Genomic DNA, 26943 nt, shown 5'->3' with positions numbered 1-26943 from the left:
TTCGGCTGCCCAAAGTATTCACGCATACAGTACAGCAGTGAGTTACGGCTGGTGAATACTTACAAACACAGGGTGGAGGTCCACCCCATACATCTCCAAGGTTTTAGCCAGGGATAGATAACTATTCTCTGCCTCTGATGGAGCCTGACCCCTGGAGACACAGAGAGAGAGAGAGAGAGAGAGAGAGAGAGAGAGAGAGAGAGAGAGAGAGAGAGAGAGAGAGAGAGAGAGAGAGAGAGAGAGAGAGAGAGAGAGAGAGAACAATTCAGAATTTTGTTAATTCTATATAAGCCTCCTAACAGGCACAGGGATTTGAAAAAGAACAATTCTACACAGGCACAGGAGGACAGCCATATACTGGGGCCTCAAATCAGACCGGACAGTCATAATCATTACTAAAGTAATAGACTAAATAAAGGATATAATCAAAAGAACATGTGTGACCCAAGGTGTTCATCAAACAGGAGTGATTCAATGGTCCGTCAATTGATCTGAGCAGCATCACTGTTTCTGATGTTACTGCTTTCAAACCCAAGGTCCAGAACCTGGAGAACGTTACGACGGAGTGATAAACTGTATTTATGACTTTGTTCTTCAGCTGTCCCGACTTTATCAGTGAGAGAGAAGAGAGATGGTGCAGAAGGTTAGAGGTTGGTTATTCTGATTAGCAGTAAATCAAAAACCAGTCAGAAGATAAATGATTTTCCCTTGCCCTCCAAGGGCCACTGAGTAGATACCTATTCCCTGAAAGAGCTCTCTGTATGTATCCCTGGTGGTTTTGGTCGACTACTAGGTAAGACTTGAAATGATTGTTTTCTAACGGTGGATCAGATCAGAACACTTTCACAGCCAGCATTCGTGAGTGGAGGGATCAGGTTAGAGGCTGGTTGGAGGAAGTGAAGTCGCAAAGTGCTGCCAACAGACCTTCATAACAACAACAACAACAACAACAACAACAACAACATTAGGCACGTTTGAAGCAAAGATTATGGATTAGGCTTACAAACAAACCCGATTTTATTGTGAAGAATGTGTTTCTGTCAGATTTCTCGGGTTAACTCGAGTTGGCTGCCAGACCCGAGATTTCTCTGGTTTTGGTCGTTTTTTCTTTTATTCTATTTTTTTATTCATTATTCATCCACGGACCTTTGTGATACCATAGGAAGTCATTCTGAAATCCCAAAAGTGCAATACCGGCCGCATCCTGCTAGGTGGCAGTATCTCCCACCCTTTGAAACCTTATTTCACACTCTGTGTTACACCGTATATGGTTGGGGCACAGTTTTTAGACCAAGCCGAGTGAATCGCTTCATCTGACCACTTCGAAACGCGTTCAGCACACTCGACATCAATACTGGAAATCGCGATCAGACAATGGGAATATTCTTTTTGGGATACCTCCTAGTAAAGGTAAGGACTATATGACTAATTTCCCCTTGATCCTACAATGTTTTCATATCGATCCAGCGATCAACGTATGTAGTATTCAAAACTAAAGTCGTTACTGCCGATCAAAGTATCAAAAAACGACCCCCCCCCTTTCATGCATTCATGATGAAACATAATACCTATCAGGCCACGTGAGCGGATCGGCGCGGCCGAGAAATCCGCTCTTCGCTCTTTAAAGCTTGGTCCGCTCCGCTAATCGATCATGTTGACCCCGCCCCCAAGTCGCTCTCCGCTCGCTCCCCGCTCACCTTGAATCGAGCCCCGCGCCAGATCGCTCGGCAGATTTTTATTTTTTTTTGGAGCATGGTGTAAATTAGCTCAAACTACAACAGTCTACACCCCCTGGGCCCCTTAACAATTGTTTGTATTGAGCCGCATTGTAATTGTACCCATTCTGCAATGTTAAATAACGTTGTTTATCCATTCACTAGCTATATTAAGCGATGATAGGCTAGCCGAGCCACAATGCTATGGTCGCTGCCATTAACGTTAGCATGTAAGCTAACGTCAACAACAATGGCGTCGATACGTTTTCTAACAGGAGTGAGTGTGGGCGTCTCTACAGTGACAAAGCCTGAACCGGATATCACAGGTTCACCCTTCTCATTGGTTGAAAATGGCCTTCATGTTTGTACATCGCCATCTGTTGCTTTGGCATTGTACTGCATGTATATTACATCAACAGTGTTAAACCACTGTGAGCGACCTGGAGTGGATTGGAGCGGAGGAGAACTCTCGCTCCGGACGTCGCGCCGACCCATTTTAAAACCCACTCCTCGCTCACGTCAAAACCGCCCGCTCTGCGCCCCGCGCCGCTCACGCTCCGATCCGCTCACATGGCCTGATACCTATTATATACCTTTGAATTGGAAATAGTAGCGTGTACAGGCGAGCAACGCCAACGCTATTAGCAGAATTCACGTATTGCTCCATAACACAGTTACCAGGAATTAGCCAGGATCACTCTGAAACTATACAATATTCACCACGGTATAACATGCAAACATATACATGAACAAATGTATTCTTTTTCACATGTTGAACGATAGATGGTTAATGTCAAATGAGCCATAGTATTGTCTCCATAGCTATAATATAGAATATAGATATAGCCCTGCAAACACAGTGAAAATCCCTATACTTTACAGCGCTGGCCAACTAAGTACAAAGATGGGAAAACAGCGTGGCAGTCAAAGTGTTAAGGTTACCTCTCCCGAAACACCAATTTGGTAAATCCTTGATAAAGGTTTCAGCACCATGGAGAGCGTGGTGGGTGGGCTGTAGAGAACGATGTGGTGCTTGATAAAGGTTTCAGCACCATGGAGAGCGTGGTGGGTGGGCTGTAGAGAACGATGTGGTGCTTGATAAAGGTTTCAGCACCATGGAGAGCGTGGTGGGTGGGCTGTAGAGAACGATGTGGTGCTTGATAAAGGTTTCAGCACCATGGAGAGCGTGGTGGGTGGGCTGTGTAGAGAATCATGTGGTGCTTGATAAAGGTTTCAGCACCATGGAGAGCGTGGTGGGTGGGCTGTAGAGAACGATGTGGTGCTTGATAAAGGTTTCAGCACCATGGAGAGCGTGGTGGGTGGGCTGTGTAGAGAATCATGTGGTGCTTGGAACAAGCTACTTAAACATTGGTATTTAGAGATGGACCAGTAGCTTTCAGTAGCTTCCCCAACTTCACTCCAACAGTCGCTCCCATCTCCACCTCTTCCCTTTGATGCCATAGAGCGCATCTCTCATACTGTATGAACTCTGTACCTTGTTGTCTATACTCCAGGCTCTGTTGCCCTTACGGTACAAACTCTGACATTTATACCTATCTACTGCCTTCACTGCCTACAACGGCCTTACATTGTATTCATAACTACCAACCTCAACCTGTAGTCTATCCGTATAACACTGTATGATAGCCATTTACAATAACACTGTTTATACAACGGCATGCAAATTTCTCGATTCTGATTGGCCATTCACACGTCTTTATTGGCAACAATCCACGGTCCTGGGCTCAGGACCCGCCCACAACCGAATCACATAACCCTCCCCGGCTCACTCCGGGAGAAAACAAGATCGCGGACAACAAATGGTTATGTTGAAAGCACCATAACGACTAAATATGAAGCGATTCTGTCAAGGGGAATGTGTTAGTCCTTTAAACAATGTTGGATGATGTAATTGATGGGTCTTGACTCAATCTAGAACAAAAGAAAAATCGCGGATTGATTGATAGATTAATTGATTGATTTAAATTTCTTCCTTCCTACTTTCTACTGACTGCAGCGTTCTCTCTCACACACTGTCCGACGCTGGCGTACCCACAAACACACACACACACATACACACACACACACACACACACACACACACACACACATACACACACACACGCACACTGTGACACACACACACACACACACACGCACACACACACACACACACTCCTGTCTGCAACAGCGGGGGAGTCAGACTGAGAGAGAAGCAGCGCTGTTTTAAGTGAGCATGGTCTATTGAATTGATTGATTGGTTGATTGCTAATTTTATTACTGTACCCCTGGTTTCCAACTGGTTAAGTTTAGGCTAAAAGAAATAAATAAAAAAATAGGGCGAAGAAAACGTTTTTTTCCTATAGGGCAAAGAAAACGTTTTAATTTGTTTTACCTACTTTATATTCTGCATCTGGTAATAAAATTTTCAATCAATCATTCCAATAATACACAGTTGGATGTGTTAGTTGGTTGGATGCACTTCAAGCTGCTTCCACATGAGGCAACTTCTCTCAATCATTCCAATAATACACAGTTGGATGTGTTAGTTTGGTTGGATGCACTTCAAGCTGCTTCCACATGGAGTTGTGGGAACTACTTTTTCTGGCGGATGGTTTTTTCAATAAATCTTCGATTAATGTGTGTTTATTGTATAGAAATAAGGTTGGATGAATCTGGCAGTTGTATAAAAGCTTTACACCACGTGCAGTCGTGATTTGTGACCAATAAACCATGCCTAGGGGGGTCTAACGACCCTCGGCTGCGCCTCGGGCCTAACAACCACCCCTAGGCATGGTTTATTGGTCACAAACCACTCCTGCGTGTGATGTAATGCTTAAATATACCATATATACATTTATCTACTGTATACCTGTATGAATATATGTGCATATATTCCTGTTTACATACCTAAATATTTTACATTTACTTTAGTAGCTTTGTTATATATATATATTACATATAATAACTTGTTACACTGATGATACAGAACATCACATGATGATACAGAACATCACATGATGATACAGAACATCACATGATACAGAACATCACATGATACAGAACATCACATGATGATACAGAACATCACATGATGATACAGAACATCACATGATACAGAACATCACATGATACAGAACATCACATGATGATACAGAACATCACATGATACAGAACATCACATGATGATACAGAACATCACATGATGATACAGAACATCACATGATGATACAGAACATCACATGATACAGAACATCACATGATACAGAACATCACATGATACAGAACATCACATGATGATACAGAACATCACATGATACAGAACATCACATGATGATACAGAACATCACATGATGATACAGAACATCACATGATGATACAGAACATCACATGATACAGAACATCACATGATGATACAGAACATCACATGATACAGAACATCACAGCGATGGAGCCCTACCCTAGCTTTCTGTAGAATGGCGAGAGGGAGAGAGAGAGAGAGAGAGAGAGAGAGAGAGAGAGAGAGAGAGAGAGATGTGTTGGTAAATGTCTCTGTCACATGGGCTGTCTAAAACAATTCAAATCAGAGTTATTATGGTCCTTCAGTGCAAGGGTTCAATTGTGTATATCCTCCTGGATTCATTGAACATAATTCTCAGAATGTGTCGTTCAGTGTTTTGGTCATTCCAGGCTGGAGAATGTTCTACCTGAACAGGATGAGATCTGTTGGCTGTGTTACTGATTAACTCCCCCATCATTTGTACGGTGACAGGTCAACAACCACAGGAATGTAGGTCAGGTAAATATGTGCACCAAGATGGTTTCCCAATATTTGAACTAACTTGAGGTGCGTTTGAATGGCCTTCCCAGGCACCTACAAACAGCCTCGTAAGAGGACAGGCCTTTTTGTGACTACTACAGTATTTACAGTAGCTGTATTCAGATTGCATGTGGGGGTCAGCTCGGGGCCCTGTATAGTCAGCTCCTTAGAGGACCCTCCCCCAGCTCGGGGCCCTGTATAGTCAGCTCCTTAGAGGACCCTCCCCCAGCTCGGGGCCCTGTATAGTCAGTTCCTTAGAGGACTCTCCCCCAGCTCGGGGGCCTGTATAGTCAGCTCCTTAGAGGACCCTCCCCCAGCTCGGGGCCCTGTATAGTCAGCTCCTTAGAGGACCCTCCCCCAGCTCGGGGCCCTGTATAGTCAGCTCTTAGAGGAGCCTCCCCCAGCTCGGGGCCCTGTATAGTCAGCTCTTAGAGGACCCTCCCCCAGCTCGGGGCCCTGTATAGTCAGCTCCTTAGAGGACCCTCCCCCAGCTCGGGGCCCTGTATAGTCAGTTCCTTAGAGGACCCTCCCCCAGCTCGGGGCCCTGTATAGTCAGCTCTTAGAGGAGCCTCCCCCAGCTCGGGGCCCTGTATAGTCAGCTCCTTAGAGGACCCTCCCCCAGCTCGGGGCCCTGTATAGTCAGCTCCTTAGAGGACCCTCCCCCAGCTCGGGGCCCTGTATAGTCAGCTCCTTAGAGGACCCTCCCCCAGCTCGGGGACCTGTATAGTCAGTTCCTTAGAGGACCCTCCCCCAGCTCGGGGGCCCTGTATAGTCAGTTCCTTAGAGGACCCTCCCCCAGCTCGGGGCCCTGTATAGTCAGTTCCTTAGAGGACCCTCCCCCAGCTCGGGGCCCTGTATAGTCAGTTCCTTAGAGGACCCTCCCCCAGCTCGGGGCCCTGTATAGTCAGTTCCTTAGAGGACCCTCCCCCAGCTCGGGGCCCAGTATAGTCAGTTCCTTAGAGGACCCTCCCCCAGCTCGGGGCCCTGTATAGTCAGTTCCTTTGAGGACTCTCCCCCAGCTCGGGGCCCTGTATAGTCAGTTCCTTAGAGGACCCTCCCCTAGCTCAGGGCCCTGGGTAGTCAGTTCCACTATTGCCCACACTGCTACGGCCCTGCTAGGGGTGACAAATGGTCTCAATCTGGCAACCAGCACGACACCTGACACGCTGACCTAACTCAGTGCTACGGACTAACCACAGTAAAAGTCACAGTGTCAATGTTACAAGTGCATAAAGATGTCACCACCCTGGACTACAGAGAGGAGGAGGCACAACACGCATCTATACAATCATCTATATATTAAAATAAAAATATGACATTTGGGTCTTGTGGCCTTCATCAGACAATAATCACGGTGATTCTTTTTTTTTATGAAAATGTGACTACCCTTCCCTCTCCACCGCTGAGATCCCATATGGATGAACAGTTAAATACAATTTCCAGGCTAGAGAAGGTCGTGACCTTGTGGATGGAGAGAATTTATATCAAGTATTATAGGACATAAGCCTCTTATAGCTGTCTTGCTGTGCGGCGCTGCACATGCTACAGTATATCTAGTTCCTCACGAATGTTAGAATAAGCGAACAAAGCATTACTCTCTCTTTTCACCACCACGTTGTCTCTGTCTGCATGTACTAGCAGAGACTTTTCAAAGGGAGACTAACCAGGTCCTTCTCACTTCCTGTAATGCGTCACCCCCATTCGTTGTCATGCAGCATGCCGTCTTTCACCCTAATAACAGATGTAAAGGTTTTGGCTGAATCTGTGGCTATTCTTTTCTTTACCATGAAAATGTAGGTAAATATTGTATTTTCAAGTCCCACTCCAAATGAAACCAATATAAATATGAACACCTCAGTCGGGCCGAAGTAACACGTCATTCTCGCGCTCGGGTTGAAATTTGTATCCAGTCGAAGGACCTCGGTTACCCTTCTGAATATCCGTTCAAGGGGATAATTCTGGCCCCATGGCTCTGTGTGGACAGCTGATCGCATCAGGCAAGTCCAGGGAACGAGTTTCATCGGCACACCTGGCGCCACTGTGAAGGAATGAACGGCCGCATTTCTAAAACGTCTCTAGTAGGCTTCTAGTGCGATGCGTGACGCTTCGCAATGGAATGACTGCATCCATTTGTCAGTATGGCTGGCCCCGGTGGGAATTGAACCCCTAACCCCCGGCAGTGTTAGCGCCATGCTCAGGTGGTCAAGCACTTTAACCATTGAGCTGCACAGGACCACCTGCGCTAAACAAAGGATGATATAATTATATGATATAATCTGGTGTTGGCTGGATGGACCATACTGTCCTTGTAAGTAGAATAAATGCATTGTTGGTTTCGGTCTTTTTGTAGGCTATGTTGACGATAAGAACATACTTATCCTTTAAGGTAAAGTGTGCGCTGTACAAAGACCAGGCGGTAATACTGTCAATTATAAGATTACATTTATAATACTTTCAGGCTAACAATTACTGTGAAAGAGGAAGGGGACATAACTACACAGGAGAGAAAATGGAGGACACTTATATGAGACAATTACACGCTGTACACATGTAGCTATACAGCAGTAGACACAGTATAAACAGTTACAGTAGATAGGATATAAACAGTATAATAAACCAGTCCAATATTCAGACACCTTTGATCCAGGTTGAAGGGATAACGCAACCTCTGTCTCCATGTAGCTAACCACAGTCAGTGTCTGTTACTCACTGACACATTATATCCCTGGTCTATCTCTCTTGCCGTCTCTCATCTCTGGCTCTGTGTCTCTCTCCATCTCTCTCCCGCCTGTCTCCGTGTCAGTCTCTCTCCCCTGTCTCCGTGTCACTCTCTCTCCCCTGTCTCTGTGTCTCTTTCCCTCTCTCCCACTCTGTCTCTCTCCCACCCTTTCTGTCTATCCCCTCTGTCTCTGTGTGTATGTGTGTGTGTGTCTCTCTCTCTCTCTCTCGCCCCAGGCCCATACAGTATGTATGATGATGAATGTATTGCTGTGTTCTACTACAGAGAGAAAACATTATAACTGCTCTAGTCATTAAAACTATTTATCATCATCATCATGTCTACACACACACACGCGCGTGCGCGCACGCATGTGCTCACACACACACACATACACACACACACACATTATCACTATTCATCATCAGCAAGGAGATGGAATGTGTGACGCATGGACGGAATACAAATCTGTTTAATCAGGCAGAGTAGTACACAACAGAACAGAACACAGCAGAATATAATAGAATGTCTGTGCTTGTCTGTCAAAGTCAAAGAAAAACGTTATTTGTCACGTGCACATCAAACATGTACAGTGGCAGTGAAATGTCTCAGAATAGCACAGAACTTAAGAGCGCAGAATAGAACAGAACAGATGTTATTCAGAGGGAGTGAATTCAATCAAGTCCAGCTATTAAGAAATATTATACAACGGGTGGTTCCAGCCACGCCATCTGGTTGGTCAGAGAGATGGTGGAGACAGAGGGACAGCTGGTAACACACACACACACACACACACACACACACACACACACACACACACACACACACACACACACACACACACACACACACACACACACACACACACACACTGAAACAGAATGATGTTTGAGACATTAGAGTCAATGACAGCTGCTGGAATCCTCTCTTACATTATCATACTAATCTACTTACTGTCATGACATTAAGAATCACACACACACACACACACACACACACACACACACACACACACACACACACACACACACACACACACACACACACACACACACACACACACACACACACACACACACACACACACACACACACACACACACACACACACACACACACACACACACACACACAAATAGACACAGCAGTGTTCATTTTGGCGATTTTGTCTTTGAACTAAAATGCATATTTTTTGTAATTTGATTATTGTTAGTTTTAGTCAATGAAATCTATAGACGTTTTAGTATCAGTTTAGTCTTTTAATTTTCTTTAAAAAATATTTTATGAAATCATTACAGTAACCTTTCATCAAGCACACTGTGATGGTGCTTCACTCCTAACATTTTACTCTGAAGAACTTCCAACTAGAGTCTAAACTGCATTAATGATACAGCATGAAGTTATAGGACACTAGGACACTGCAGTCACCGTTACATCCGAAATGGTTGACTCAAGCGTACAATTAGTGTAGAGCAGCGTGGTGGGCGTGAACGTAAAGCCCTCAAGAAGCTGTTCTATCCACTCATATCCACCCTCTCCCTCAAGAAGCTGTTCTATCCACTCATCCACCCTCTCCCTCAAGACGCTGTTCTATCCACTCATATCCACCCTCTCCCTCAAGAAGCTGTTCTATCCACTCATCCACCCTCTCCCTCAAGACGCTGTTCTATCCACTCATATCCACCCTCTCCCTCAAGAAGCTGTTCTATCCACTCATATCCACCCTCTCCCTCAAGAAGCTGTTCTATCCACTCATATCCACCCTCTCCCTCAAGAAGCTGTTCTATCCACTCATATCCACCCTCTCCCTCAAGACGCTGTTCTATCCACTCATATCCACCCTCTCCCTCAAGAAGCTGTTCTATCCACTCATATCCACCCTCTCCCTCAAGAAGCTGTTCTATCCACTCATATCCACCCTCTCCCTCAAGACGCTGTTCTATCCACTCATATCCACCCTCTCCCTCAAGAAGCTGTTCTATCCACTCATATCCACCCTCTCCCTCAAGAAGCTGTTCTATCCACTCATATCCACCCTCTCCCTCAAGACGCTGTTCTATCCACTCATATCCACCCTCTCCCTCAAGACGCTGTTCTATCCACTCATATCCACCCTCTCCCTCAAGAAGCTGTTCTATCCACTAATTTTTTTTTATCCACTTTTTCTCCCATTTTTATATATTTTCTCCCATCCCAATTTCGTATCATCCAATTCAACCCTCCCCTGTCACGAACGCTGTTTCTTGCCTCCCACAAGCCGGCTGCAATGTGGACTAAGTCATACATAGCACAAGTCCCCTCCAGTACTTGAGGTAACAGCAGTCGCATCTTTTCACCTGCGCAGCTCGATCTCTCAGTGGCGAGGAGTAACGCGTGGGAGGCTCACGCTGCCCCCGACACTTCCTGATTCTACTGCGCAGGCGCACCAACCGACCTGTAGGAGTCGCTGTCCACAACGCCCGATCCCCACCCATCAGTTTCCCACCCCCTAATACGGCCAATGTGTATTAGTATGGACGGCCAGCTAAACTGAAAGCAATGTGGAGCGCTGGGCTCGAACAGGCAAGCCCAGCGTCTCCGTCATTCGTGGCGAGTGCCTTGCCCACTACGCCACGTAGCCGCCCCTGTTCTATCCACTCATATCCACTCTCTCCCCCAAGACGCTGTTCTATCCACCATCTCCCCCAAGAAGCTGTTCTATCCACTCATATCCACCCTCTCCCTCAAGACGCTGTTCTATCCACTCATATCCACCCTCTCCCTCATGCTGCTTAACATGACCGTTGCCTGAATAAATAACAGCAGGTAGCTACTGAATGAAAGTCACAATCAGTTTCACCTGTGAAACTATTTTTAACTGTATTTGCTTGCTTTTAAGCCAATATAAATGAGTGGATTCTGTCAACATACCGTAATAAATCTACCTAGATGTCTCATCATTTTCAATGTGTTCTATATAGACTAAATACATTGGGCCTCATTCAACAATACTCTCTTATTATTTTTTTTATGTTCTTGCTTACCTGTCTGTTAAGAGAACAATAAGAAAAGCCACCGCCACATTCATCAAGCCGTTCTTAACGTCGAAATCGGTTCTTACCCAGGTCAGTTGCATGATGAATCCCACTCATTCTTAAATTCAAATGCGCGTTCGCGCTAAAATCATTTGCATACAGACACGCCCGCCATCTCCTTATAAGGCGAATGAGGCGGGTGTAAAACAGCCGAGTGTCTGATATATTCAACAGGAAGCGTTTTGGGACTGATCTCAAAATGACACACACACACATCTCACGACTCGCGACTCAGTGCATGTGTGTGTGTGTGTGTGTGTTCCTGTGGGTCGCTCATCGCATGTGTGTGTGTGTGTTAATCTGATGACAAATAAAGACTTATACTTGTACTTATACGTATACCGCGTAGGGGAGAACGGGGGACGTTGTCACACGGGTAGGTTGTCACATTCATTATATTTCACCACCAGAGGGTCCTGTCTCCCATATTTTGGTATTTAAATGTCCAGAATTGGGGTCAGAGTTCACCTACATTGTCATCTTTGGAGTGAAACAGAGACTTTTTGTGTTTTTCATGTCCATTTGTGAATATTCCGCTCCTCAGTATTTTTCTTCTAGGCTTTTACACAATTGGTTTATAATGAAACAATTATTACCCTTAAAAAGTGTGAAGGGATAGCTATAGTTTAGATTGTTGTTAGCTAGCTACTGTAACTAGTTGTTAGATGGCTGTTAGCCTTGATGCTATCAAGACATTCCAGTTGGGGTTGGTCGTCACATTTTCTTTGGGGTTAGTTGTCACATGTTGTGTAGGCTATTATTGTTAGGCCGATTTATTGTGTTCTTATTTTGTTATATAGGATGGCCTAAAGATGTGTTTCCTGTTTATGTTCATGTTAAGATGCATTAAGTTATGTATTTGTCAACTTGTCAATGCAATTAAACTTTCAAATTTAGTTCTGCCTTCTTGTCTTCTTTTTAAGATTGTTTCCCATTAAAACACATGGTTACAACCAACCCCATAGTGTGTGACAACCATCCCCAAGTGTCTTTGATAGGTGATTAACTCTTTGTTACAATACGTTGGAAAATGAGAGGGATACACATTTCAAGCCAACATCTTAAGCTTCAATTTAATGTAGGAATGACTATTGAAATATGTTTTGATGATGAGCAATTCACACTAGAGTAAAAAGTGTGACAACTATCCCCTTTCTCCCCTACTGTATAGTTGGAAATAAATCGTTCCAGCAAAGTGGGCTTTGTCAATACTGAACGACTTGACGACGCTTGTCAAGAACCAATCACGCAGTAGGTTGGGAAATACTGGATCTGTCACCTGCCATCTCTCTCTGAAAGGTCCCTGTGGCTAAAACCCCAAATGCGCTCAGAACTTGTACGAGCAGAGAAGAGAAGAGAGGAGAGGAGATGTTGTAAATATGCATTCTATGCATTCGCCTGGGCAGCCAGCATCTAACTGTTCTAACAGCAATATATAATCCATTTCAGAAGAAGAACGCATGCAATAAGTTATAATAATAATAATTATTATTATTATTGAAAAGTTCTGGGTTTATAAAGTCGTATTTGGGGGTAATTGACCAATGGTTTGCTTTCAACCCATGAACTCCTTCCTCTCTCACCTTTTTATATATATTTTTTTTATTGTATCTACTAAAACTGTATTGTATTGTATTGTTTGTTTTGTAAAGTGTCTTTGAGCATTAGGAAAAGCGCTATATAAATCTGATGTATTATTATTATTAGGAATGGTAGGCCTTTTTTTATGTTTCTCATCTGGGTAAGAGTTTCTTATCTGGGTAAGAGTGCTCTCGACCACTCTTATAATTTGGTCTTGCCTGAGAGAAAAGCACCAATAAGAAAACATGGCTGAATCCCAGGTAAGAACAAAATAAGAGGAAATGCTAGTTAAGAACGAAATCTGTTCTTATATCGCTTCATGAATGAGGCCCATTGTTTTTTGTAGCCGATAGCACTTGTTGTTTGTGCTTAGGCGTGTCTCTGTGTGCACTAGGCATGGAGGAGCTGAGGCTCTCTTCAACCTGGTTCACCCAATCATAAGCATGCAATGTATGGATGTGCAGATTTTGAGTGAGTACATGCATTGGATAAAATACATATCAGCCAAATAATTTGTCCTTTCATTAAGTCTTATTAACTTTCATTTGTTAATGAAAATGGAAATAGATTTCGTCATAGTTTTTGTTACCAAAGGGTAATTTTTATTCGTCATTTGCCATATTTTTCTTACGCACATACACGCATGCCACTTGCACACACACACACACACAAACATACACCCCCCACACACACATACACAAACATGTGTAAACACGTGCGCTTGCACACACATGATTGCACACACACACACACGCGCGCACACACACACACACACACACACACACACACACACACACACACACACACACACACACACACACACACTAGGTGTGTAACGATGCGACCTCACAACGATTAATTTCAATTACGATTATTCAGGCAATGATTCAATGTATCATGAAATCTCTTCATTTGCCCACGATTCGATTCGATTCATTTTCGATTCATTTTCTATCAGTTAATTCCCCCAATTTTTTTTTATAAAATACACAAATGTGGCTGTGGGAACTGATTCACTCAGCATGAATGGACTATAGGTCAATAAAAACAATACACACAATTTTTTTTTTAATATATATATATTTTTTATTTCAATTAATTTAGATTATAATCGATTCTAACATTTTCAAATCGATCCAGTTGAATCGCCACATTAGAATCGATGCATTTCGATTAATCGATGCATCGTTACACCCCTAACACACACACACAGTCACATGTATTTTTGTATGTTTGTTTTTTGTTTTTGCTGCCATTTTGGCCAGGTCTTGCTCGAAAAAGAGATCTTTGATCTCAAGTGACTACCTGGTAAAATAAAGGTAAAATAAAAAAAAATAAAACACACACACACACACACACACACACACACACACACACACACACACACACACACACACACACACACACACACACACACACACACACACACACACACACACACACACACACACACACACACACACACACACACACACACACACACACACACACACACACACACACACACACACACACACACACACACACACACACACACACACACACACACACACACACACACACACACACACACACACACACACACACACACACACACACACACACACACACACACACACACACACACACACACACACACACACACACACACACACACACACACACACACACACACACACACACACACACACACACACACACACACACACACACACACACACACACACACACACACACACACACACACACACACACACACACACACACACACACACACACACACACACACACACACACACACACACACACACACACACACACACACACACACACACACACACACACACACACACACACACACACACACACACACACACACACACACACACACACACACACACACACACACACACACACACACACACACACACACACACACACACACACACACACACACACACACACACACACACACACACACACACACACACACACACACACACACACACACACACACACACACACACACACACACACACACACACACACACACACACACACACACACACACACACACACACACACACACACACACACACACACACACACACACACACACACACACACACACACACACACACACACACACACACACACACACACACACACACACACACACACACACACACACACACACACACACACACACACACACACACACACACACACACACACACACACACACACACACACACACACACACACACACACACACACACGCACATTAATCTGTATTTTGTACCAAAGGGGATTAGACTGGCTTTCAACAAGAACATGTTTCATTATGTTAGGGTTCTATGGACTTGTCGGATGGATTAGATGTGTGTGTGCGTACGTGAATGCGTGCGTGTATGTGCATACATGTGTGAGAGTGTCTGTGTGTGGGTGTGCACACCCGCTGCGTTAGGATGAGAAATTGAGCTTGAATGTTTTCTTTCGTTTTTTTGCGCATTTGTGAATACTTTGTCATGATCTCATGTAGGTATTTTAGGCATCTGATTCCCTCTGTCAAATAACGTTTATTTTTTATACCATGTCTGTGCTTCATAAATAAATTGCTATGACCTAGTTATCCGTCCTTGGAGCTATTTTCTTGTTTTGCATTCTAATGTAGGCCTATGCTACTATTTTGAATAACTGAAAGTCTTAAATGAAAACATTGTATCAAAATATTTTATATATATTTAAAAATGTATATGATTTAAAAAAGAAAAAATTTCTAATGTCTTTTGTGGTGTTTGTGATAATATAATTTGTTTACATTTATTATACAATTATTTTGAAATTATAAAAACATTATTGGAAACAAAAGAAGATATTAAATGTGTTTGAATAAGTCATGTAACTTATTCAGTATATAGAGATCATGTAAGATTTCAAAGATGCACTAAGATCTTCCATCATTTGGAATGAGGGCCCTGTAGATTCTTCCACACACGCAGTTACCTGGAATAAGCAGGTAATTTAGTGGTTGAGTCTACCTTGTATACCTATCTTATCTAATCTTATCTTATTGTATCTTATCTTATTGTATCTTGTCTCATCTTATCTTATTTAATTTTATCTTATGTTATTGTATCTTGTCTTATCTTATGTCATTTTATCTTATCGTATCTTATCTTACTGCATCTTATCTTATCGCATCTCATTTAAGTAAAAGGGAAAAGATGTGGCGTCATGAGACTGAACTTACGTCAGTGTCTTGTGTATCTGTTGGACGTCGTCCTCCAGCGCCACCTTCTGGTCAGGGACGAAGCGGTACTCTGACACGTATCCTGAGACATGCTTACTGGGGTCATAGTCACCTAATTCAGCTGGAAAACACACACAAAATTACTAGTGTTTAGATACAAATGTAGATGTGTTTGTGTGCACTGTGTACTGTGTGTGTGCCAGTGAGCACAACTATGTGTATGTTAATAGCTATCTATCTATAGTGAATATGTTGCTCAACGTGGCTAACATACATGGCTAACATTAGCTTGCTAGCTAATGGATCGACCATAATGCACATTCAGCGCTATTGGCTACTGTTAATGGATCGACCATAATGCACATTCAGCGCTATTGGCTACTGTAAATGCCAATCGATATTCACAAAGTCCCTCCCTAGCTTCCTGTTTTTACAGGAAACGCATAAATATGTGGAATCAAATAGCAGTCAGGTTAGCCATTTCATGGGGAGTTTAAATATTCTCTCTATTTCTAGTGCGTGAGGTCAAATGAATGATTCTAATTGATGTAATAGCCACATTTTTATACAGGTAATATTTATACTGGTTTAAATAAACAATTGTATAGTATTTCCCATATTTTCTCAGAGTTTTATGTGAAATGAATTACAGGCCTGTCCCATCTTGACACCTGTCCCCGAATATAGGCCTGTTGTGTTCGATCATTGAAGCAAATAAAAGCCTGGACTATTAATTATCAGTTTGTTTCATGTTATATGTTTTACGTTATGTTATGTGTTAATACTCTACTACAGTGAATATCCGTACATTGTAAGACTAGAGCAGCCAGTTTAGCAGTGACATCAGCAGGACAGGGCAGTCTCCCCTGCAGGACATCCTGTTTCACCTGGAGGAAGAACTGGTACCTGCAGGAAGACCAGATGCTATTACAACATATTACAACATAAGCACTGCAAGACTGACCAATCAATCAATTGATCACATAGATACATACATAATAAAGACATAATGACAGTCTGTCTTTATCTATGTATCTATGGATCATGTAATAAATCAATCAATCGATCGATAAATCAATCAAGCAATCAACACATAGATACCCATATCTATCTATGTATCTATCTATGTATGTATGTATATGAATGTATATATGTATGTATTTATCTATGTATCTATCTATGTATCTATGTATGTATCTATGTATGTATGTATGTATCTATGTATCTATCTATGTATCTATCTATGTATGAATCTATGTATCTATCTATCTATGTATCTATCTATGTATGAATCTATGTATGAATCTATGTATGTATCTATGTATGTATCTATCTATCTATGTATGAATCTATGTATGAATCTATCTATCTATCTATCTATCTATCTATCTATCTATCTATCTATCTATCTATCTATCTATCTATCTATCTATCTATCTATCTATCTATCTATCTATCTATCTATCTATCTATCTATCTATCTATCTATCTATCTATCTATCTATCTATAAATCAAGCTGACCTGGTGAGCTCCTCTTTTAGCCGGCAGGGATCATCAGCATAGAACTTCACTCCAAAGTACAACGTGTAAGGAGGTCCCGCTGTTGTTCACAAAAACACATGTATTGTTATCAAAACAGTTGACTTGTTATACACTGTCATACCACAAGTACACAGCGGCAGCGTATAAGCCAAGGCATGAAGTCATGAGCTGAAGAAGACAATATTATAAACCTCACAAACCATACTAAAACCCATAACTATAATATACAAACAGGCTATGAAAATCATGGACCGTAAACCAATGCAATGGCATCACTGCAGTGTTTTGGTTCAGGGTGCTGCATGGTACTACGGGGTACTGCATGGTACTACATGGCACTACGGGGTACTACATGGCTCTACATGGTACTGCGTGGCACTACATGGCACTACATGGCACTACGGGGTACTACATGGTACTACATGGTACTACAGGGCACTACGGGGTACTACATGGCACTACAGGGTACTACAGGGCACTACAGGGTATTACATGGCACTACGGGGTACTACATGGCACTACAGGGTACTACATGTCTGCTCTTTTGCAGCACCACAAACATGGGAACTCTCTAACTCTTCAAAATGTTCAGTTGCTATCGCTATTTGCTTTATCTTTAATCTTTCAAAATGTTCAGTTGCTATTGCATGCACTCATCTGTGTTTCACTACACACATGAGTGCATGCTTACCAACTGCCCGTCTGCAACACTACTATCACAAACATCTAAGAAGGGAGATCCCCCCTTGAATGGCCCTTCTAAGGTTTCTCTCCTCCACACTGCCTGTGGAGCTTTTTTCCCTATTGTTAGGTTTTAGTGAGTTTTTCCTTACCTTCGCGTGGGGTATGTCTGGGAGTGCTTGCATTCTTTAATTTTTTATTAAAATTTTTTGCATTCATCTAAAAATGTTTGACCTTATGGTGTTCTTGTTCTGTTCTTGACTTATTGTTATGTTTTCTTCTTGACTTGTTTAAAGAAGACCTGTACGGCCCATGGGGACATTAACGTGTGTTGTCGGGCCTTATAAATAAATTTGATTTGATTTGATTTGATTTGAGTAAGCACAATCTTTTCACGTTTGACAATTTTGTCATTTTCTGTTTTTAAATGTTTGCACAATCATGTATCATCTTTATTTTCTGGACTGGTGGTTAGACGTTGGAGCTCTAGTAGAGCAAACACACAAGCTTCCAATAATGGTGACTGTACTGTTCCCATGTGCAAGAGTTCGTTTGGACAGTCTGCCTTCTCGGTTAACGGGGCAAACTTATGGAACTCTCTGCCTACTGGTTTAAAACGAGTCCAATGCCAACGTCTTCAGAGGAATCAAGGTATGGCTGAAATCAAAGCAGCAGTGCTCACATATGTAGACGGGGACTGGTTTTGTTGTTTTGATCATGGACTCTTGCTCTGGAAAATATTTGTTCTGATTTGTGATTTTAATTCTGTATTTTACTGTACATTTTATTATATCTTTTAGAAAAGCCTCAATGGACTAGTGTTGAAAACTAGCACTTGTGCTATAAACACGCAAAACAACACATCTGGTCTGTCCACTGTGGCTGGTCCAATGTAGCTGTGGTGTCCATTTTAAATAAACATTTTCATTTTCATTCATATTCAGCCAAAATGTATGGGGTCAATTTGATATGGTAACTGGCCAAGATACACAGGTAATGTTTTTGAGACAGAACACGCACGCACGAACACACACACACACACACACACACACACACACACACACACACACACACACACACACACACACACACACACACACACACACACACACACACACACACACACACACACACACACACACACACACACACACACACACACACACACACACACACACACACACACACACACACACACACACACACACACACACACACACACACACACACACACACACACACACACACACACACACACACACACACACACACACACACACACACACACACACAGAGAGAGAACACACACACAGATCCAGTACTTACTACTGATGAGGTCTTTGTGTTCAGATAGTGTCTTCCAGGGGTCCAACCAGTACTGAAGAGACAGAACAGATACATACAGATTCACTTACTCACAGATCAACTATTTTCTTCTTTAATATCCAGTCAGTGCTCCACAAAACATCACAAAACAACCAGCCAATTTCTAAAGTGCTTTACACAAAGACATGTTTCTTAATGATTTTCCCTGTGGCTTACAAAACCACAGTGCATTGATTTGAATATGCTTTCCAACTAATTAACATGGAATCACAGAATTGTGCAGTTGCTTTGCAAATTAAAAACAGGTCAGTGATTATAAAATAAGTACAATAAGTACAGTGTTGCTCGAAAGCATGTGAACCGCCCCGGAACAGCCAGTCCCCCAAACACCCCACACATCAATCCCCACCACATCCCCATCCAAGACACCCCCCCCTGATAAAGCATGTCATGACCGAAGGAAAACACAAACAGCCCGTGTGCCACTCACACTGCCATGCACGGCGACAGGAGTGCCACCCCCGCGGGCCGCCCCATCTCCCCCGGTCCCGGCGACCCCGCCACCATGAGAAAACCAGCTAACTCCACACTCCCAACTCTACGAAAGGTCCGGGAATGGCCCGGACGAAGCCATAGGCGCCATACGCTCCAACCAAACCCCCCCCCCAGAGCCGAACACCAGTCTCCCGCATGTTCCCCGATGGAGTCCCCACCACTGAACTCCCCCAACCCACCGACACCCCAGGGACCCCCCGCATGAAGAACCCACCACAACCCCCACAGGTCCCCAAAGTGTCCCAAAGGTCCCAGTGCCATCCCAGACCACCCACAATTCCACACGCACCCCCATCCAACCACCACCATGTCCATCCGCCCGAACATCCAGAATCGTTGCCCCCCCACGGCACGGCCACAGGCAATTTGGGCACACGACCCGCCACCCCCCGCAGAATCCGAAAGCAAAAACATAGAACCCACTGATCCCCCCGCAATGGCAAGGCCACCAGGACCAGAGGCAACAAAGCAGCCCACAGAAATGACACCCCCACCACCACGCACAATGACAGGCACGGTGCCACAATGGTGGCTCAATCACTGTATCCAGCAAACAATCCAAGTACACTCAAAAGTACACCGCATCCCCCCCCAACCACGACACGCCCCACCAGAAACTGCATCCCAGATGAATATACAACAAAGACCAATGCGCGAAACACCTGAAAAACTGACCACCCCAAAGGGGCCCACACCCCCTACTGCATACAATAGACAGGACAAATATAATGCAGTAAAATAGCTCTCATTTACAATACAATAATCATGTCTTCAAATGTTATCCATATTAAATAAGACAATAAAGATATACATTTATTTAAAAGCTAGTTTAAAAAGGTAAGTTTTTAGCAGTTCTTTTTTTTAAAGTGTCAACCGAGTCTGCTGTCCTAATGGCCTGCGGGAGTGTTCCAAAGTGTTGAGGCGTAGTAGCTGAAAGCACTCGCAGTGCTTTTTTAGTTTTTACATTAAGGTACATTAAGGAGGTCACTGTGGTCGATCTAAGAGCTCGAGTTGGCACATAAAATGACAGGAAGTCAGTAATGTATTGAGCTGCTAAACCATTTATGGATTTGTATATAAGTCAAATTACTTTAAATCTATCTATCTAACTTTAATCAATTCTAAAGGATACATGAAGCCAGTGCAATGTAGCTAACACAGGTGTAATATCCTCTCTCTTTCTTGTTTTAGTTAAAAGTCTAGCAGCAGAATATTAAGATTAGGACAAGTTATGGATGAGAAACAGGCAGAGAGGGGGGGGGGGGGGGAGATACACAGACAGATAGACAGAGCGAGAGGAGTGGGGAAAGAGAGAGAGACACACAGACAGACAGACAGACAGACAGACAGACAGACAGACAGACAGACAGACAGACAGACAGACAGACAGACAGACAGACAGACAGACAGACAGACAGACAGACAGAGAGGGGGTGAGATGGAGAGAGAGAGGGCAGACAGACAGAGAGAGAGATGCAGAGAGAGGGAGAGAGAGGGAGAGGAGAGAAAGAGAGGGAGAAAGAGAGAGAGAGGAAAGACAGACAGGCGGACAGAGTGAGTGAGAAAGTGAGACAGATGCTCAGTCATGCATAAAAACAAAGGCACACTCAACCAACTCAAATCAACAAGTTAATGAATGATTAATTCATTATTCATTAATTAATAATGACTCATTAAAATATGCATGAATAACATATTAGGGATGGTAATAATGTGAGTAATCGATTATTCAACTGAACTCAAGGGATTTTTAAGGGAACTTAATTTGTATTTATAATTACAGTTTTATTTGATTACCAAGTATGTCCAGTAAAAGTGCTAGTTTTGCCACTGAAACTGAAATCTCACTCTGAAATCCCATGGGTGTGAGCTGTTGCAGGAAGACAACAGTGGAAGCCTGAGAGTGTTGGAGAGGAGTAATGTTGTTGCGTTGGAATACAGTTAGCGGTAGTTTGTGCATTTCCAAATTGACCCAAACACTGCTACTACTGCTAGCCAAAGAGAACACATCCTGTACCAAAACACCTTTTTCTCAAGAAATATACCCTTCCACAAGTGGAGAGACCTGCTGCAGACAGAGTCGAGGTAATGTAATTAAAAGGAATCTGTAGCCTACTTTCTTTTGCTCTGGCTGTTAGTACTGAACTCTCTGCTTGTGAATGTGCAGAGGGGGTCGCCTCTTTGTGGAGTTCTGTCTTCTGATTGGATGAAGTGGGATGGGATCCCTGAAAATGTATCTTCTGTTTTGCTGCGGGATGGAGGGACTGAGCACTTACAGCACCTTTAAGCATCGTTGTGCATTGTTATTGCTGCCCCCATACTCTTTAAGGTGCACTCTAAAATGTATTTGCATAAACGAGTACTCAATCACAGTAATTCATGCCATCACTTGATCTGGGAAAACATTACTCATGCCCATGCCTATAAAATAATGATGATAGGAGTCTGAACAAGTTTCAGACATACAGAGAAACAAAGAAAAAGGGCACCTATTCATTCATTCTATTGAAATTAGACTGTAACAAATGCCTCATTTTGACTGGAGGCAAAATTCTGTGAGTTACTGAAACAACCGTGAGGCCTGCCAACAAGAACTGTCTTTCTTTTGTTTTGTTTTCTTTCTTTCGTCATTAATTAACTTCCACTTTGATGTGCCAACAAGAAAAAAAGGGACTTTCTTTCTTTCTGTTTCAAAATAGATTCTTTCTGACTGGAGGCCAGATCACAGATTTACTGAAATGCTTACTGCTGCTTACTGCTTGGCCATAAATGATGCACAGTACACCAAAATTAACCTATAATAAACTCAATGCTTCATAATTTTTTTTTTTAAAGGAACACGGCAACATTATGGGAAATGTCTTTACTGTCTTCTTCATATTCAGTCAAGAAGTTTCAATTTCCTCTCTGTGTGAAAACTATCCAGCTGCAAGCTAGCCTAGCTTAGCACACATTAATGGAAGTGGATACAAATCAGCTAGCCTAGCTGTTGGCTAAAAACACCTCTCCCGGAGTCTTAAGATAGGCTACAGTACCTGATCCATATCCATTTCCATTGATTTGTGCTGTCTGACTTTAAGTGCATTTCCCATAATGTTGGTGTGTTCCTTTAAGGGTCCTGTTTCAAATGTTACTACAATAAGTGACTATGGCCAGAAAATAGCTTTTTGTCACTGCAGTACTGTACATTATGCAGTAACCTTTTGTTTTTAGAGTGTAGTAAATAGAGACAGTGGCACTGGCACTACATTTTGCAGTAACCTTTTGTTTTTAGAGTGTATAGTGAATGGAGACAATGGCATTACAGTACATTTTGCAGTAACCTTTTGTTTTTAGAGTGTAGTGAATGGAGACAATGGCATTACAGTACATTTTGCAGTAACCTTTTGTTTTTAGAGTGTAGTGAATGGAGACAGTGGCATTACAGTACATTTTGCAGTAACATTTTGTTTTTAGAGTGTAGTGAATGGAGACAGTTGCACTACAGTACATTATGCAGTAACCTTTTGTTTTTAGAGTGTAGTGAATGGAGACAGTTGCACTACAGTACATTATGCAGTAACATTTTGTTTTTAGAGTGTAGTGAATGGAGACAGTTGCACTACAGTACATTATGCAGTAACCTTTTGTTTTTAGAGTGTAGTGAATGGAGACAATGGCATTACAGTACATTTTGCAGTAACATTTTGTTTTTAGAGTGTAGTGAATGGAGACAGTTGCACTACAGTACATTATGCAGTAACCTTTTGTTTTTAGAGTGTAGTGAATGGAGACAGTGGCATTACAGTACATTTTGCAGTAACATTTTGTTTTTAGAGTGTAGTGAATGGAGACAGTTGCACTACAGTACATTATGCAGTAACCTTTTGTTTTTAGAGTGTAGTGAATGGAGACAGTGGCATTACAGTACATTTTGCAGTAACATTTTGTTTTTAGTGTGTAGTGAATGAAGACAGTGAGCTCAGTGTTCTGGCTTTTGGAAGGGGGGGCTGGGGGCCTTACGAGTGAATACATGTAATGAGAGAGAGGATTTGGGGGAATTAAAGTCCTGTTATACCATGGTCTGGGTGAATACTCTTTTCCGATTGGCCGGCAGGTGAGTGTTAAAACCATTTAATACACACGTAGTTCGGCTCAAGTTTGATCACGGTTCTAAATTCATCGGCTACCCAACCTGTAACCATAGCAACATTAAATAGCACAGCTGTAAAAGATTTACTCGTTATCAATTGTGGTGAAGCACAGCTGACTCATCAACTTGATGAACTAACGACCAGGAAGGAAAACACACCAATGGCAAGTGCAAACCTTTTACCAAAGATTTGCAAAGCTTTTATTTTATATTATTGGCGCAATGGTATAAACAGAATAATACAACTTGTAGGTGTGCGTTAAATGGTTTTAAGGTTCTTCGCCTCCACGTTGTGCCTCCCGTCTAACGCACACCTACTCGTTGATTATACCTTACTTAAAGATTAACAGACACATCCCCCTGGTACACTAAAATCAACCACACACACACACACACCTCCTCAATAATTCACAATAGTACTGTAAAATCAACTAAGCCACATGCAGGTACGATACACAGACACAAACACACACACACACACACACACACACACACACACACACACACACACACACACACACACACACACACACACACACACACACACACACACACACACACACACACACACACACACACACACACACACACACACACACACACACACACACACACACACACACACACACACACACAGCTCACACATGCAGTCATACACACACACACAAATGTTGGCAAGAGGTGAATGTGATTATGTGTGTGATGGTGAGGGAATTCAAATGTAATTAAAAGTTAATTGAATTTGTTAATCTTATCTAATTAGAAATAATCATGTTAGTGCAGCTGCTGCCTTCCTTTTACTGTATGTAAACGTGTGCTAATGAGGGGAACAGGAACACAGGATGCTGTAATGTGATTGGTTGCCACCGGGACAGGGTTAAATTCACTTACTCAATCATTCAGGAAATACATTTATTGATCTTTTTCATCATTTCTTTCATACAATGTGAAAGTTTTGGTAAGAAAAGGTTGTAATATTCAATAAAATATATGTGATTGAATTATCTTTTGTTAGCTAATTAAATTAACCCACTGACTTGACACAGCACTGACAGACATTTCCCCTATACACCTCCTCACTACAGCTGTATGTGTGTGTGTCTGTGTGTTTGTGTGTGTCCATCTGTCTGTCTGTAAGTGTGTGTGCATACATATGTATTTCGCTGTTTGTGTGAACATGTGTATGTGTGTGTACCTATCTGAGTGAGGGTGTGTGTATGTACCTGTCTGGGTGAGGGGGTCCGTGTGTGTGTGTGTGTGTGTGTGTGTGTGTGTGTGTGTGTGTGTGTGTGTGTGTGTGTGTGTGTGTGTGTGCATGTGTGTGTGTGTGTGTGTTTGTGTCTGGTACAGTACCCCAGGTTCTAAGCCTCCAGGGCTCCATGGCAGAACCTGTCCAGTCCTATTAAAGGCCTTCAGGATACTTACACAAGATCAGAGAGGAGCAGGTACAAAAGAGTTATGGCCCAGTGTGTGTGTGTGTGTGTGTGTGTGTGTGTGTGTGTGTGTGTGTGTGTGTGTGTGTGTGTGTGTGTGTGTGTGTGTGTGTGTGTAAGTAAGTAAGTAAGTAAGTATTTATAAAGCACCTTTCATACATGTCATGTAGCTCAAAGTGCTGTACACAAATATAGGCATATATAACGATAAAAGCAATAAAGTCACAGTGATCAGTTAAGATCAATGTTTAAAAAAAAATAATAATAATAATAGTAACGTAAAAATGAAAATAACGTAAAAACAGTCATTTGCTTACCAGTTTGGGAGAACAGGTCCGCACAAACATGTCCGCTCAGTAGCAACCGGAAGTGCACTAAACCAATGCACTTGTATGGTAGGTAGCAATGTTTAGCTCTTATAACGCTAGTGTAGTTACGTTTTTATCAGTGGTCATAGTTGGGTCCATAGTGCTTTACCAAGTCCCATGGATCCATCAGTGGCCGTGTATTGTGTGCGTATGTACCCGTTCCCTCATGTGGTCAGTGGCCAGAGTTTGGGTCCATAGTGCTTTACCAAGTCCCATGGACCCATCAGTGGCCGCGTCTTGTGTGCGTATGTACCCGTTATCCATCAGTGGTCGTGTATTGTGTGCGTATGTACCCGTTCCTTCATCTAAAAGTTGGGTCCACAAGGCTTATCCTAGCCTCATGGATCCATCAGGTTTTTCCAAGCCATAACTATTTGTAAGCTAGACTGTATAGGTACGTTTATTAATTTCATTTAAAAATGTGTATAGAGTATCATTTTTGGTTTCTGGGCGTGTCTAGTAAACCTGTAGTGGATGACCGTAGCGTTCTTGGGGCAGATAACTAACTAGGGAATTGCTCAATCTAGATATTGGAAGCCATCTGAAGCTTCCCAATGGTGCTTTGGGAAGACCAGTGAACAGTGCATTCAATAGTCAAGCCGACTAGATGAAATTCTGCATCCTTTTATTTACGAAAGGTACTTCCCTTTTCGCTTCCAACAGCAATTGTAATGGACTGTATGGCTGTAGTGTTATTTGGTTTGCGGAGATATATAGTTGTGTATCATCAGAAAACTATGGAA

The 26943-nt window shown here is 42.6% G+C and overlaps 1 protein-coding gene across 1 annotated transcript in view; it reads right to left on the bottom strand.

Annotated features, from left to right (window-relative positions):
• Positions 1 to 26943, bottom strand: part of epb41l4a (erythrocyte membrane protein band 4.1 like 4A) — a gene marked incomplete at its 5' end in the record, with an annotated part of 82769 nt that overhangs the window by 41885 nt on the left and 13941 nt on the right. The window contains 6 exons of the mRNA XM_084324951.1: positions 64 to 151; positions 16163 to 16283; positions 16971 to 17068; positions 17685 to 17763; positions 19713 to 19764; positions 25753 to 25809. Coding sequence (XP_084181077.1) covers positions 64 to 151; positions 16163 to 16283; positions 16971 to 17068; positions 17685 to 17763; positions 19713 to 19764; positions 25753 to 25809 — 495 coding nt within the window. The remainder of the gene's footprint in view (positions 1 to 63; positions 152 to 16162; positions 16284 to 16970; positions 17069 to 17684; positions 17764 to 19712; positions 19765 to 25752; positions 25810 to 26943) is intronic.

The sequence above is a fragment of the Notolepis coatsorum genome (genome assembly GCF_963971535.1).
Source record: "Notolepis coatsorum genome assembly, chromosome: 11".
NCBI lineage: Eukaryota > Metazoa > Chordata > Actinopteri > Aulopiformes > Paralepididae > Notolepis > Notolepis coatsorum.
The sequence above is the reverse complement of the archived record's forward strand: the minus strand, read 5'-3'. Positions and strand labels throughout refer to the sequence as shown.